At 33.6% G+C, this 15913-nt stretch overlaps 1 protein-coding gene across 7 annotated transcripts in view; it reads left to right on the top strand.

The window, feature by feature from the left end:
* Positions 1 to 15913, top strand: part of Cnot4 (CCR4-NOT transcription complex subunit 4) — a 117121-nt gene that overhangs the window by 39662 nt on the left and 61546 nt on the right. For all 7 annotated transcript variants that reach the window (XM_020182916.2, XM_020182918.2, XM_020182917.2 and 4 more), the window contains one exon: positions 8830 to 9095. In XM_020182916.2, the coding sequence (XP_020038505.1) occupies positions 8922 to 9095 (174 nt within the window). In that variant the 5' untranslated portion in view covers positions 8830 to 8921. The remainder of the gene's footprint in view (positions 1 to 8829; positions 9096 to 15913) is intronic.

Consider the following 15913-nt stretch of genomic DNA (forward strand, 5'->3'; position numbering starts at 1 on the left):
TACATTAAACCTTTTTGTCTTACCAGTCATGATAAAGTTATTGTTACTCTAACCCTTGTTTATTGTCTGTCAGTTGTATTTGTTTTAATTAAATGTTGTTTAAAAGTAAATGTTCATTTCTAAAAAGTGGAAAACAAACTACCTATAACCCTTTTACTAAGTGACAAACACTTGTTTTGTGTATTTCATTTAAATCATTCTTTTATGCCATTTCTGTATTCACAGTTCTGGGAACCTATAATTTGCAATGTATGTCTGCACTGCTAAGTGTAGAACAAAATAGGTACAATCTTTGCATTCAAAAGGTTAAAACTCTAACATCCTTTAAAAGTTATTTTAAAAATTAATTTGATAGAGAATAAGTGCATAAATAATCATTTTGCAAAGAACATAATATTCAAGTTTCTCATTCCTCCCATTCTCTTTTTCACTTTCCTAGAAGTAACTACTTTTATGTTTTTATGTCACTTTCCTGTGATTTTATATACATAATTATATAGAGAATTTTTTGAATGTAACAGTTGTTATATAGTACTTGCAGTTTGCTTTTCCATTCTCTATTGTTGGTATGTACAGATCCATCTTAATTTTTAAAAATGTTTTCATTTTCTCAGTATACCGTAATATCCATTTCCTATTGATGGAGACATTTAGAGTTCCAGTTTTTTGCTGTGGTAGATAGTGCTGCAACTCTTTGCTCATGGCTGCTTATACAAATAAACAATTATTTTCTAAGGCAGTGGAATTAGAGGATATGTGGTTATCCAGATACTTTTACAAGTCTTAAAAGTTGGGCTTCAGAGTACATCATCTTATTTCTCTTTCCACCAGATATATTGCTATTTTCTAATACTATATGTTACCCATCTTAAATCTAACAAAGTAGACATTGTTGTTACTGTATATAGAAAGATGTGATTCATTTTACTTGCATTATTGTCATGTTCTTTCCTTACCATTCAATCTTTGATTTCAGACTGTCCCTCTGGGTCATTTTTCTCCTTCCTCAAGAACATCTTTTGAAGTTCCATTAGTGGAGGCCTCTTTCTGGTAAACTCTCTATATAATTCTTTCTTTGTTTTAATTTTTTCTTTTGAGGCAGAGTCTCCTTATGTTGTATAGGCTGGTTTTGAACTTGTGGACTCAAGTGATCCTCTTGCTTCAGTCTCCAAGTAACTGGGACAACAGGCAAGTGCCACTGCCCCCAGCTTTTTTTTTTTCCCTCCAATAATGTCGTCTCAGGCTGGGGATGTAGTTCAGTGGTAGGGTACTTGCTTAGCTAGTGTACATTAGGCCCTGGCACTGCAAATAAATAAATAAATAAAAGCTTTTTATTTTTTTGAGATGACACTGTCCTCATACCTTCCTTTATTTTAATTACGGTTTCCTTTAGTTTTTTAACACATTTATAATGGCTCCTTTGAAATCTTTGTTAAGTGTAACATCTGGTTCCTCTAATAGGCTGTGTTTTTTCGCCTGCATTTTTTCCCTTAGATATAGATTACATTTTCCTGTTTCTTTGCATGGCTTGTAATTTTTGGTGGAAGCAGATCATTTATATAATACTGTACAAGTTCTGGGTACTAATTTCCCAGCATCCACCCTCAAGAGTTTGTTATATTCTTATCTATTAACTGACTGAATAGATTATTTTAGCAAGGTCCGTTTCTCTCTTACAGTGTTATTCCTTAGGGGCAGACTTGGGTTTGCCTATATGCACCTTGGGATGACAATGTTGGCAGGACTTCTGTTATTTCTTTTCCTGACCACACCAGCTTTAAAAGCACCACTAATTTCTGGCTGACTACTCTGCTGGTTTTCATTATTACCCTAGGACATAGATTGCTTCTCAGCAAAATCAAAACAGATCTTGAGGTCAGTGCTTGAGATTTGTTCGGACCCCAGGAGGGTCTTATTCCTTCAGTTGTCTTATTCCCCTCTTCTCACCTGTGAATTAGCTGGCCTGCAGTTTAGCCTGAACTTTGAATCTCCTCTCAGATGACCTTTCATTTCAACCTTCATTTTATTTTTTAATAAAAGAGCATCCTATGTTATGCGATATTACTGATGCTCTATCATTCTCATTTACTTTCCCTCTTTTCCCAAGTTCCATAGTGTAGTTCCACTATTACAAACATATTCTATATCTGCATTTATTTATGATCATGCCTGTTTTTGTGTATATCTTTATCTTTTGGATCTATTTTCCATATATGAGAGAAAACATGTGGCCTTTAACTTTCGAGCCTGGCTTACTTCACTTAACATGAATCACATGTCATTATTCTTTATTCCATTGTGTGTATATGCCACATTTTCTTGATCATCAGTTGTACCTGGTCCCTGGGTTGTTTCAAAGTTTGTGCTTAGGCTTGAACTTCACACCTTGCAAATGAAATTAGTACTTTTGGGCAAAGAGTGAGCTATTTTAGGGAATTAATACATTATATATGAGAACATGTGTGCTTCTTTTGACTTACATCTTAGAAAAGTAGGATACAAATATTTTACTCAGCAGATAGCAAGATGGCAGAGAAGTAGGAAGCAGTCCCACGTAGTTTTTCTGTTTAACCTTCTATGAAAGGGACATTTAGGTTCTTAGGTAGATATTTTTCTAAAACATAAATAAGATTTCCTGGCTTCCTAAAGAAATTCAGATAGTCCTGAGTTTTATAATGTGTATTCATGGTATATTGGCACTTTGGTCCCTAATTTAAAAAGCAGAATAAGTATTGGTGCTGGTGTTTAGTTACTTAATTTGCTTTTTTATTTAGCAAACTGTCTATAGGTGCTGTTCAGTCTGTTTTTGTCTTTGGCTAGTTTATATAAATAACATGCTTTGTAACATATGTGTGTAATACAGAAGCAAAAGCTTAGAATGTGATATTTTTCTTTTGAAGTGTTGTCAGTTATAACTGCTATAACAGTGCATTCTCCCTTTTACTCATGTATTGAATATGTAAGTGCTTACATATTGTACACATGTACATGTGTACATATTGTACACTAGCAGCCATATTGTACCTACTTGGTATACCATCATAATTGTGATGCTCCAGTAACTTCAGCTTTCCTGAGGCTTCTACTCTGAGAATAGACTAATTATTAAGTAAACAACAATTTCATAGTTACAAAACATGAGTTAAATAAAATAGAAGATGCATGGTATTGTACTTACTACAAGTTTTTATAGTTTATAGTTCTTTGTGAATATTGAATTTAATATATTTTATATGAGAACGTTTAGATGTTATTTAGATAGCAAACTATATTTCATATCCAAGTAGCTTTTAATTATGTATAATCACAGTGTATATATAACTTGATACATAGTTAAGAGTAATTTCTGTGCAGCTGTTTTCATAGGCATTGCATCATACATAAGTTTAACTTACTACATATTCAACTATTAGATTGGCAGAAAATTAAAGGATTAATTAATTTGAATTGAACAATAAAATACTTTAAAATTTTGTAAAGGTATTGTTTATTATGTACTGTATTTAAGTGTATAGGGTGTATTAAGTTTTCCTTTTTACTTTGCTGAAATATATGTAACAGAAACATTTACCAATTTACCCATTTTTTAGTGTACTATTTGGTAGCATTAAGTATAATCACAGTGTTGCATAACTATTACTGCTGTCTGTTTCCAGAAGTTTTCATTATCTTAAGCAGCAATTCTGTATCCATTAAACAATAACTATTTTTTCCTCTCCTAGTAACTGCTGTTCTTTCTGTGTTTGTAAATTTGCCTATTCTAGGCACCTCATAACAGTAAAATCATAAAATATTTGTGTTTTTGTGACTTGGCTTGTTATGTTTAACATAATGTCTTCAGAGTTCATCCATATTGTAGAATGTATCAGAACTTGATTCTTTTTGTGGCTGAATAATAATCCATTGTACGGATATATCATATGTGTTTGTGGACTCTTGGAACTTTGACTTGTGAATAATACTTCTTGAACATTAGCATATAAGTATCTGTTAGAGTTACTGCTTTTAATTCTTTGAGTCTGTTACTAGGAGTTGAATTACTGGATTATGTGCTAATTCTGTATTTAATTTTTTTGAGTAACTGCTAAATTATTTTCCACAGTGGTTGTGCTGCATTACATTCCCATATTTTATACACAATATTTGAACAGAGTCACATACAAAGCCATGTACAGATATATAGCACTTTATAAGAAATTTTCAAGCATAATTAATTTTATGTACTTTCTACATGGTATGTGAGATTTATGACAATGTAGGAGCCTTATTATGCATGTCAGTTTATCTTGTGTTGTGTTTGGTTGTGGGTGATACAGAGAACAAGAACTCAGGTAATCAGATAAAAATTTACTGTAAAATTTGTTAGTAATGTCACTTTACTTTTTGATCATTTGCATTCTACACCTAAGTATATGGAACTACAGCTTAAAAATAAGCATGGCTTCTGTCTTACTATATTGGAAAGGGCATGAGTTTGAAGTTAGCAGTCTTATTTTTGAATTATGTCTTAAACTTTACCCTCAATTACATTTTTATAAAGAGTATAATATATTCTTACTATGTCACTGTGAGGATTAGTTCACATATGTAAAAAATGTGTATTTTTTTTGGCAAAGTTACTGAATCAAAAACTGGTCACATCTATCCTAAGTACCCTGTACCATTGGCTTTACTTGTGTTTTCATGAATAAATAAAAAGGTCTTTTATCTTGTACTGTCTAAATATTGTTCTAGCTCATTCTGTTTTATATTTACTTTAATATTAGTAGAATGACTTAGGAAATAAAATTATTCTTCCCTGAATGAAAATTTGGACTAACATTAGGAGGGGAGAGATTTCATTTAAAAGATTATTTTAAAAGCTTAGATCTGAGGGATTAAAGAATTTCTCTCTACTCAAAATTCCCTAAAAGTTTTCATGTTTGCATTTTTCAAATGAGTAAATCAAGCCCTAGAGCTTTTGAGTGTCTTATCCAAGATTATATAGCTACTTAATGGAAGAGATGTGGCAGAAGTTAGATCTTTTTTCTTTAATTTCAGTGTTCTACCCTCATACATGTGATTACATTTGGCAGTCTGCTTGTGTGGCAGCATTCCGTGGTGTGACAAGTGTTCAAATGTACTTACTCTTGTATTAGCTATCTTATGGGATCTCTTGCTGCTTGTTCCTTTCCTTCCCTCTAAACAGAAGAAAAAGTCTTGCAAACTTTTTTAAAATTAAAAAGCAGAAACAATTACAAAAAAAAAACACCCAATGTGTCACGTTCTATTTATACTATTAAATTTTCTAGAGGGATTTTCAATTCATAAACCCCAATATATTGTTTTCTTCCTAGCATTCCATAAAATACTTCACTAAAACTGTAATAAGCTGTAATAATGTCTTATGGTTAAAGATGTTAGAAGTATAGATAGCACTCCATTATTTTTTAGTTTTTGTTGGTGGAAGTTTTGCTTGAGCCTTTTTTTTTTTTTTTTTTAAACAGTTACAGTTTTGGCTTATCAAATTGAAAGACCCATTAAGAAATCAGTTTTGAGAGGCCTGGCTCCAGTGGTAGAGCACCTTGAAGTGTGAAGTACTAAATTCAAACTCCAGTCCCACCAAAAAAAAAAAAAAAAGAAAAGAAATCAGCTCTGCACCCCAGTTTTATATGTGAAGCAAATCGATCATGTCAAATCCAAATTTGTAAACCAACAATGCTGAATCGCTTATAAATACATAAACCATGCCTTTCTTGGAATACAGATTTATAGGAAGACATCTCGTGGTTTGGAGGTCTGGATTTTCCATTGTCACTTTTCTTTGTATATAAACTAGGGATGTGGAGCTGATTTCTAAAAACCTTTTCAACTTGGCCATCTAAAATTGTAACTGTAGAAAACATTTTTTTCTTCTAATTATTAACAAAAATCAGAAGTTTCCTAAAGGAAATGAAAGTGATTTCCTTCTTTTTAAAGGTTTGGCCACTTGAATTACAAAAATAGCACTATTGTTTGGTAACAACTTAGATAATACAAATTTTTATAACAAAAATAAGTAGTTTCCTGCTTATATTTTGTCTTTAGTTATGTAACAGCATTTTTTTGTTTTTGCAGTATTGGAGGTTGAACTCAGGGCCTTGTATTTGCTAGGGAGGCTTGCTACCATTTAAGCCACTATGCCAGCCATAGAACAACATTTTGATGTCTAAACTTCCCTGTGTTTTATTAGTGCAACAAAACAAATATAGACACAGGGTTTTTATCTATCTATCTATCTATCTATCTATCTGTCTATCATCTATCTGGAAACAGTTATACAATAGAACCTTCCTATCTGTGGGAATATGGTTCCAAGGATACAACCACAAATGCTTAGGATGCATAGTGTTCAGTACTCTAAAATTAGTCAAATTTACCAACAGTATGTATAGTAGGTCTGAGCATCTGAGACTGATTAAATAGGCTACATTATTGTTGCAAAAATTACTGTGTATACATTAATACTGCCCACTAGACCTTATTTCATGTTCTTTACTTGAATAGTGTGGATATTGGATTCATTTTTCCCGTAATGTTGCCCAACTCTTGTTAAAGACATGCTGTCTTTCAACAAGTCTCAAATTTTCACTTTATCACTTAAATTAAGCACATATGTGCCCTTTTTGGCCTGTGAGGATTACCGTAACTCATATCTTGCTTTTTGGGCACCATGTACTTTTTTGGGAGGCCTATTTTCACAAAATTAAGGGCAGGAAAACATTCAGATCACACAGTGGTCTGACGAAAACACAGAACTGACTGAGCGTCTCATCAACTGAGTTGTATAATATGCATGTGAGAATTAAAAAATTTTGTTTTTGAAATGTTTTGACTCTGCTTGTTCAGAACTACAAGTGATAAATGTGTGAATAAGGTAGGCTTACTGTATTAATGTTAGTATTATGTTAGTATATATGGATAATATTAACATTGGTCTCCAGTGTGCTCTTCTTTTAAAATCCTAACTACATAGGATAGACATATTTCTGAGTCAACATGCATAGCTCTATCTTATTGCCATATCTTAACTTATTCCCTGTTCATGGATGGTATGTTGTTGTAATTTTTTACTCTTCTAAACAGTACTTGTGAACATAGCAAAATGTTTGATGCACATTTGTGAGTATTTATGTAGAGTAACTTTGTTGGTGATATAAGGGAATGAACAAAAATACAGATTCTGAAGGTAACATTTACTGAAAGTAATCTAGGTTGCATCACTTAATATTGATATAATTTAAGGTAAAGTAATGGTTACTGTTGCTAAAAGGGACTATATCATTGGTAATCCCTACTTTGAAGAAGAAACTAACTTTTGACAGGCTAATGGGGTGAAAAAATGCTGTCTTACTGTTGACTGACTAAAGAGCTTGACCATCTTTTCATTTATTATAATCACTGGTGACTCTTCTGAGAACTACCTCTCATTTTCTGTTCTCATTTTTTCTTTTTTAATTATTACTGCTTTGCAAGATTTCTTTAGGTTTTGAACACACCATTCATTTTTTTTTTATTCATATGTGCATACAAGGCTTGGGTCATTTCTCCCCCTTGCCCCCACCCCCTCCCTTACCACCCACTCTGCCCCCTCCCTCTCCCCCCCACCCCCTCAATACCCAGCAGAAACTATTTTGCCCTTATTTCTAATTTTGTTGAAGAGAGAGTATAAGCCATTATAGGAAGGAACAAGGGTTTTTGCTGGTTGAGATAAGGATAGCTATACAGGGTATTGACTCACATTGATTTCCTGTGCGTGTGTGTTATCTTCTAGGTTAATTCTTTTTGATCTAACCTTTTCTCTAGTTCCTGCTCCCCTTTTCCTATTGGCCTCAGTTGCTTTTAAGGTATCTGCTGAACACGCCATTCATATGTTGCAAGTGCATCCTTTATATTTTTGCTTGCCTTTAACTTTTTAAAACTAATTTTTAACTGATTCATAAAAACATAAAAATACATGTTAGTGGGGTACATGTAATATGTAAAAATACATATTAGTGGCGTACCAGATTATATTGCATAATGTTTAAATTAGATGAAGCCTATTTATCTTCAGAAACATTTATCATTTCTTTATGGTGAAAAATTTCAAAATCTTTTCCTCTGGCTCTTTGAAATATATAACACATTATTTTTTATAGTTATCCTGTTCTGCAGTATCACAACAGAACTTTTTGCTCCTGTGTTACTGCTTGCCTTTAATTTTGTTTTCTTTTCATGTTGCTAAATTTATTGTATCCTTTTTATGTCTTCTGCTTTTCTTAGAGGGAAAGGGCTTAAGAATGCTTACCATAGCCCATGACTTAAAAAAAAAAAAGCCCAAAAGTCTGTTTTTCTCCAACACTTCAATAGTTTAGTTTACCATATAGCTTTTTAGTCAAATCTTTGGTACTTACTTTTATTATTGTGCAGAAGCTTTTTAATTTCATGCAGTTCCAGTTTTCAGTTTTCTCTTTATAACTTTTTTTTTTACTACAATTTCTTTTTACTGTTTTAGACATGTGGCAGTATTACTAGCTTTGAGGTCAAAGATTAGATAATTTAGAGTGCATTTTAAAGGTGAAGGTGCTTTATTTTACTTATTTTCCTAAAATGTTATAGGTTAGTATTAAATGTTTTATTTAGATAAAAGGACGTTCTTTTGTGTTTCTATCAAATCCAACAGTTCTTGAAATGCAGAAATTTTCAGAAATTCATTCTACAATTATAGCAAAAGTTAGTATTTTCCAAATTTTTTTATAATTTGATTCTTAATTGTTTAATATACCATTTTCCCATTAGTAAATGATAGTTTTGTTTCTTCTTATGCAGGTCTTCAAAGTTTTACATTTTAGCTCTCAGTGCTGAACTTCCTTCTCCTTTAAATTATTATAAACTTTTGCTGCTGTTTAATAATCGTGAAGATGTCTCGCAGTCCTGATGCAAAGGAAGACCCTGTGGAATGCCCTCTTTGCATGGAGCCCTTGGAGATAGATGATATCAATTTTTTCCCTTGCACCTGTGGCTACCAGATTTGCCGATTTTGTTGGCATCGAATTCGCACTGATGAAAATGGGCTTTGTCCTGCATGTAGAAAGGTAATTACTTCAAAATAACTTTACAGTTATTTAACTATATAGGTTTCTTTTACTGTACAGTTTTAATTATATAGTTCTTTCCTCCATGGGTATGAGTAGTTGGTTTTAAAAGAATGGTATTGTATCTCTAAGACATTATGAAGTAGAAAGAACACTGCACTGGGAGTCAGAGAAGTCTTCGCTTTGTTGTTCATTACTTTTGTGACCTTTGTAAAGCCATATAACCTCTCTGGTTGAGGAGATAGACACAGTCTTGTTCCTCACTATTTAAGAGGATTAGCAGTAAAGGAATACTGGATTTGTATAGGATAGGGTCAAATTGGAAAACATGGGGGGGCTGGAATTCACTTTAATTTTCTAGTACTGAAATTAAAGGAAAGAAGATGTTTACAAAACGATGTTAAAGTGACAGAGAAGATAATAATCGCTCATTTGTTGAACCCTTGAAACAATCTAGGCTTATATTGCCATCCCCATGTTTTATCTGTCTAGGGTCACCTTCTGAGTAGTAGGTTTAAAATTCAGACATGGTTTCTTAAGTCTAAAGTCTTCTAACTAAAAATGTATTAAATGATTTTTAATATTCTCTAGGTTTTATTATATTGATAAACACCCATAACCCAGTTACAGGTGTAGTGAATGAACTATTTCATTAGGTAGGACTTCTGCATTTCCATTTTAAAGGGCTTTATTTGTGAATTTAGGGATTAATGAAAATATCTATTAGGTTATTATAAAATTTTCATTCCTTGTTTTTTTTTTGAGTCAGTCTTACTATGTTGCTCATGCTTACTTTGAATTCTTGGGCTCATGCAGTCTCCCCAAGTGTTAGGACTATAAGTGTGCACCACTACATCCAGATTTGCCTTCTTTTTGATATCTGTATGATTTAAACTTCCTTAGTTAACCACTTGAAAGAGCTTTTTTGTTCATATCCAACAAGTTTTGAAAAAGCTGAAATGTGCTTTACATATCTAAATTTTAGAGAATAACCTACTTATAATCATCTTTATCTGAAGATTTACAAGAAACTTTAAATCTAATGGGCTTATGATATGTATTATATAAATAAAAGTTCAATCAGTGAAATGTCAATATAGTTTACATTTTATGTTTAGATACATATATTAGTTCATAGAATATATAATGTATAGTAGATATGAATAGCATTTCATATAGTTAGCATACTTTAAGAAACGTGAATGGAAAGGTAAATGAAAACATTAGTTTTGGTCAAAAACTATTTAAATTTTTGGGCTGGCAGAGTGGCTCAAGTGGTAAAGTGCCTGCCTAGCCAGTTGGAACTCCTGAGTTCAAACCCCAGTACCACCCAAAAAAAAAAAATTAGAAAAATTATATTAATTTTTATTTATAAACTCAAGTATGATATATTTGTTATATTGTAAAAACTTTTGTGGATGCCACAATGTACCCCACTCAGCACAACAATAAAAAAACGTATACTTGAGCTCTATGAATAAAACCTTCATTCTAATTTGACAAGTAAAAATTTTCAAAAAGAAAAAAAATTTTACTTACAGACTTTAAGCATTTAGTCTGGTTTGTTTTATTTTGTTTTGTACTGGGGATTGCCCTCAGGGTATCTTGTCATATTTTTAAAATTGGTTCTCAGTTATTCCAAAGAAGATAACCATATTGAACTACTTGACTGAAAATGGTAACTTTCAGGCTCACCAAAGACTCTGAAGTTTGTGAATTTAATTGGCTCATAAAGTTTATTTCTCTCTCCCCTCCCCCCTTTGGAGTGGTATGAAGCTAGGGTTCTCCCCTCCCCCCAGACAGAGTCTCACTATTTTGCCCCAGCTGGGCTCCAACTCAGGATTTTTCTGCCTCACCCTTCCAAGTAGCTGGGATTACTGGAGTGCACCAACACACCTGGCTCGTGAGGTCTTAATTTGGACCAATTGTTAGATTATTGCTAGAGCAAAATCAGTTACTTGGGAAAATAACTAAGAAAACATTTCAATCTTCAGTGATTACCTAGAATTCCTTTTTTCTCCTTAAGAAGGAGGAAAAAATTAGAATATTTCAGAGATTAAAAACAAAACAATTTAGCAAAGCTGATTACCAATAAAAAGATGTTCTAGAAAGACCAGGAAGTATGAGGAATCTCTGAAAGACCAGTGCTGGTGGCTCATGCCTGTAATACTAGCTACTCAAGCGGTAGACATTGGGAGGATTGTGGTTTGAGGCTAGCCTGCAAAGTGAGACTCCCATCTCAACCAATAAAAAAGCTGGGCGTGATGCCATGTGCCTGTCATTCTAGCCACTTGGGAAATGTAAATAGAAGGATCGTGGTCCAGGCCAGCCTGGGCATAAAAGTGAGGCCCTATTTGAAAAATAACTGAAGTAAAAAGGATTGGGGGTATGGCTGAAGCGGTGGAGCACTTGCCTACCAGGTGCAGAGTCCTGACTTGAAACCCCAATACTCTTCCCCCACTCCAAATAAAAAAGAAACATCAGCACAACTCAGGAGGAGGCTGCAGAAAATTAAGTATGGCATTGGAGCAGTTATAAGAGTCCAGCCAACCTTTTGTGCCAGGTAGCACAAATAGGTGCCGTCTTGGCTAGAACAGTGATTATATATGTATATTTAGGTTTGAGCCTCAAGGTAAATGGAACACTTTGGAGGAAGTAGGAGCTTCTTTAATCAGCAGATTACATACTGACACACCCTGCCCAGTACTGTATCCTTGCTAATAGTTACAAAGCACTACCTTACAGTAAATAGAAATAGAATTTATAGACAGATTGCCAGGGTTCTACATGTCAAAGAGTTACTATAGATTTCAGAAAAACAAACATCGTGAAACAGATGCACAAAATATCATTAAATAGAAGATCCTAACATAAGGAAGCCTACAGAAAGAGACTTTTTTGTTTGTTTATTCACATGTGCATACATTGTTTGGGTCATTTCTCCACCCTGGCCCCCCCCCCCTCAGTTTCAGGCAGGTCCCCTTCTGCCCTTATCACTGATTTGGGCAGAAGGACATATGCATAATAAAAAAGTGTTTTTGCTAGTTGAGTTAAGGATAGCTATACAGAAAAATTCCTACTGTTGCTTTCATGCACCCATGTGTTACGACCCATGTTAATTCAACTCTAACTGATCTTTACCTTGGTTCCTAATCCCCTGCTCATGATAACCTGTTGTTTTAAGGTTTCTGTATTAGTTCCTCTGGAGTGGGAACATCAAACGCTTTCATGTTTTGGGTTTTCTACCTATTCTTATATCTCCCATATGTGCTCTCCCCTTTTATTGTGATCCAAGTCCAACCACATTGCTGCATTTGCCCTAGATCTAAAGTCCACATATGAGGGAGAACATATGATTGTTGGTTTTCTGAACCTTTCAAAGAGCTAAGAAAATGGCATATTCTTGTAAAAAGAATACTTTTTTAAACAAAGATCTAATTATAGTGCTCTTGAAGTTGAAAAATCTTCTATAGATGATCGAAAGAGCAGAATGGACATAGTTGGAGAGCAAATATTAGTAAATTGGAAGATTGTGCTGAATATGATGTGAATATTTTTTGGCATAATTAATACAAAAAGATAGCATGAAAGAAAAGCAACATTAGAAGATCTTTTTTTCTTTTCAAGGCATTGGTGACCTTCTGTTAAGTTCTTGTCATATATTTTTGGGTTTTTTTTAATTAGCATGCATTAATAATATGAGGGATATCATTGTGGTAATTACAGACATGCTTACAGTGTACCTTGAACATGCTAACCCCTCTGTTAAATTTCCATTTTTCTCCCTCCCTCCCATCTATGGATTCTAGTCTCTATTGAGAGCAGTTTCAATGAGAGTAAACGAAAATGGATGAGGAGAAGTAATTAAAGAACTAGTATGAGAAAATTCCTAATAATGAAAAGAAATTATTCTCACAATTAGAAAAGTCCTCTGAATGTGATTCAAGATGACTAAAAAAGATCAGCATCTGTTTATATAATTGAGTTTCTTTCTTGTGTATGTAGTGATACTGGGGTTTGAACTCAAAGCCTCACTCTTGCTAGACAGGCACTCTTCTGCTTGAACCACTCTGTCAGCCCCGTTTATGCAATTGAAATTTTAGAATATGTAGAATAAAGAAAAGGTTCTGAACTCATTCTTATGAGTTATGAATATATTGACTACAAAGAATCAAGAATAAAATCTATAACCAGTATTTTCATTTCATAATCATAGAAAAAGAAAAATAATTGAAAAAGTTATTTTTCTAAATTTTGAGGGGAAACAACTTTTAATTCTCAGTTTCACTCATGTGAAAGTGTATGCTAAGATAAGCAAATCTGCAAAGATGCATAAAGTATGTTATCTATGAACTGCCATACAGATAAATAGAAGGAATGAAGATGAAAGCAAGGTTTTAGACAGAGCAACTAGAAGTAAAGAATGGTCATAATTGGAATGGGAAGACTACAATAAGAATAGGTTTCCCGAGAGCAGGAAATCAAGCTGAGACAGGTTAACTGTAAGATTCCTGTTAGAAATCTAAGTGAAGAGATTGAGTAGATAAGTGAATATACAAGTCTGGATTTCAGATGAGGTTTTGGTTTAGAGATGTGAATTTGGGAATCATTAGTATATCGTATATTATTTATAAAATCATGAAACTGGAATAAGATTGTGAGAGAGAAAGTAAACAGAAAAAATAAGAAACTATTAAAAGATGAACACTAAGGCTTTTTTACAGAAAAAACATCCAGATTTAAGAGGTCTGAGGCAATATCCTCTTAGGTCTCCAAATTAAATATTTAGCTGAGGGGGTTATTGTCAGGCCAGAAATAGTGTTTTGGTTTCTTGTTGACTTAACATCTTAATCACATCTCCTAGTACTTCTCCTTGATCTCTGGCCACCAGTCCTTGCTCATACTGATCTCATAGCTGATGTGGTTCACAGAGGATACATAGTACAAGCAATGTATAGTCCCAGAGACTGTTAAGACCTTGCTTAGCTTGACAGAAAATATACTGAGAACAGAATTAATAACTGTGAAATTGTACATCTCAGTCAGGGACCAGCAAGTTTTCAGTCTATGCAGAGCTGCCCACTGATTGTGCTAACACAGAGGAAAGTCAGAAGTGGTGGCCAGAGTCTTAAAGAGGACATGATGCTGCCATTTACATGTATCCTAAACCTGAAGAGAGAGGGCTGGCCTGCAGAGGCCCTTTTGTAAAGTGGCAGATTGGGATAATCTGAGTAAACTTGGAGATGCAGGTAAGAAATTTGTTGAAGCCAGCCCCAGTTTTGGCACAAGAGGAAACCTGCCCTTCTGCAGGAAAGTTTCAGAGCTTTGAAAGGCAGAGATGGTTAGGTTTTTAAAACACCCAGGAGAGTTTAGTGTTTCTTTTTGATTCTAGCTGTTAAGCCAAACAATAGCGCAGACTACTTGGTCATTTCATAGAATGCCTTTGTGTGTCCTTTGAGTGCAGGATTTCTGAGGAGTTGTGGGAACACAGGTGGTGCACTGAAATAGCATTATGTACTATTCACTCACGTGGAAACTACAGTCTGGACAAGGAAATAAAAATTTAACAGAAGTATTATTTTCATCTCAGAAATAATAGAAGGTACTGTATCCATGAAATAGCAGGATGGTATAATGAAAAGAATATAGAGTACACAGTAACTGTTGATACTGAAAATTAAAATATAAGAACAGAAATAACTCAGGAAAAGTGTTAGAAGATGAAGACAAGAAGATCTTTTGGAAAACAGCCCAAAAGACAGGAGTGATGGAGTAATTAAGAAACAAGGTAAGTGTACTTGAGGATCAAAGAGGCCAAATACCAAATAAGTGCTATAAAAGGAGACTACAGTGAATCAGAGAGGAAATAGTCATCAAATACATAATTGAAGAATATTTCCCAGAACCAAAAGGCATGTTTCCTTATTGAAAAGGCCTGTCAAGTGCCCAGCACCTACTTTTATTTTGAAATAACAGAATACTGAAGATAAGTTCTGTGAACTTCCAGAAAGGAAAAAAGATTAGGTCAAATTTAAAAGATTAAGAATCAGAATCGTTTCAGATTCTAGTCTTGATCATCTACCTAAAAAACTATGGCCCTCTGTAACTCTTGGTTTTAAAAGGAGATTAAAACGGCTAGTGGAGTGGCTCAAGTGGTAAAGTGCCTGCCTAGCAAGCTTGAGGCTCTGAGTTCAAACCCCAGTACTACAATAAATAAATAAATAAAATCTCAAAAAGATCAAAATGAAAATTGTTTTGAATCAATAATCAGAACATCTCAGAATGTCTAGAATGAGGCAAAAGTGGTATGTAGAGAAAAAGTTAAAGTTAAATGCATTCAGTTAGAAAACTAAGAACAAAAATAAATGAACTTATTTCCAACTTTAGAAATTAGTTAAGCAATAAGCCCTGTGACAGTGGGATGCAGAAAGGAAATAAGCAGAGTTTAGTAAAGTAGAAAAAATTTCAATAATAGTTAGAGCTGGTTCTTTGAAAAGACCAATTAAAAATAAGCAAATTCTTGGCAAGTCTGATAAGAGTAAAAGAGAAGACACATGCAAATAGCATTTATAATAAAAGTATAACTACACATATGGAAGAATTTAAATTATAATAGAGACTACAAACTAAGTTAACAAGTTATGCTATTAAAATAGTTGAAATATCTAAATGCTTCTCCACAAGGTAACCTTTAGCATTATTTTGATATATAATATACAATAGTGTCTTTAAAAATTAACCAGATACCTGCCTATCTTTCTATCTGTCTGTCTGTCTGTCTATCTTTCTTCTTTCTCCTTTGTTTGGGACAGGGTTTC

This window comes from Castor canadensis, chromosome 2, assembly GCF_047511655.1.
Source record: "Castor canadensis chromosome 2, mCasCan1.hap1v2, whole genome shotgun sequence".
NCBI lineage: Eukaryota > Metazoa > Chordata > Mammalia > Rodentia > Castoridae > Castor > Castor canadensis.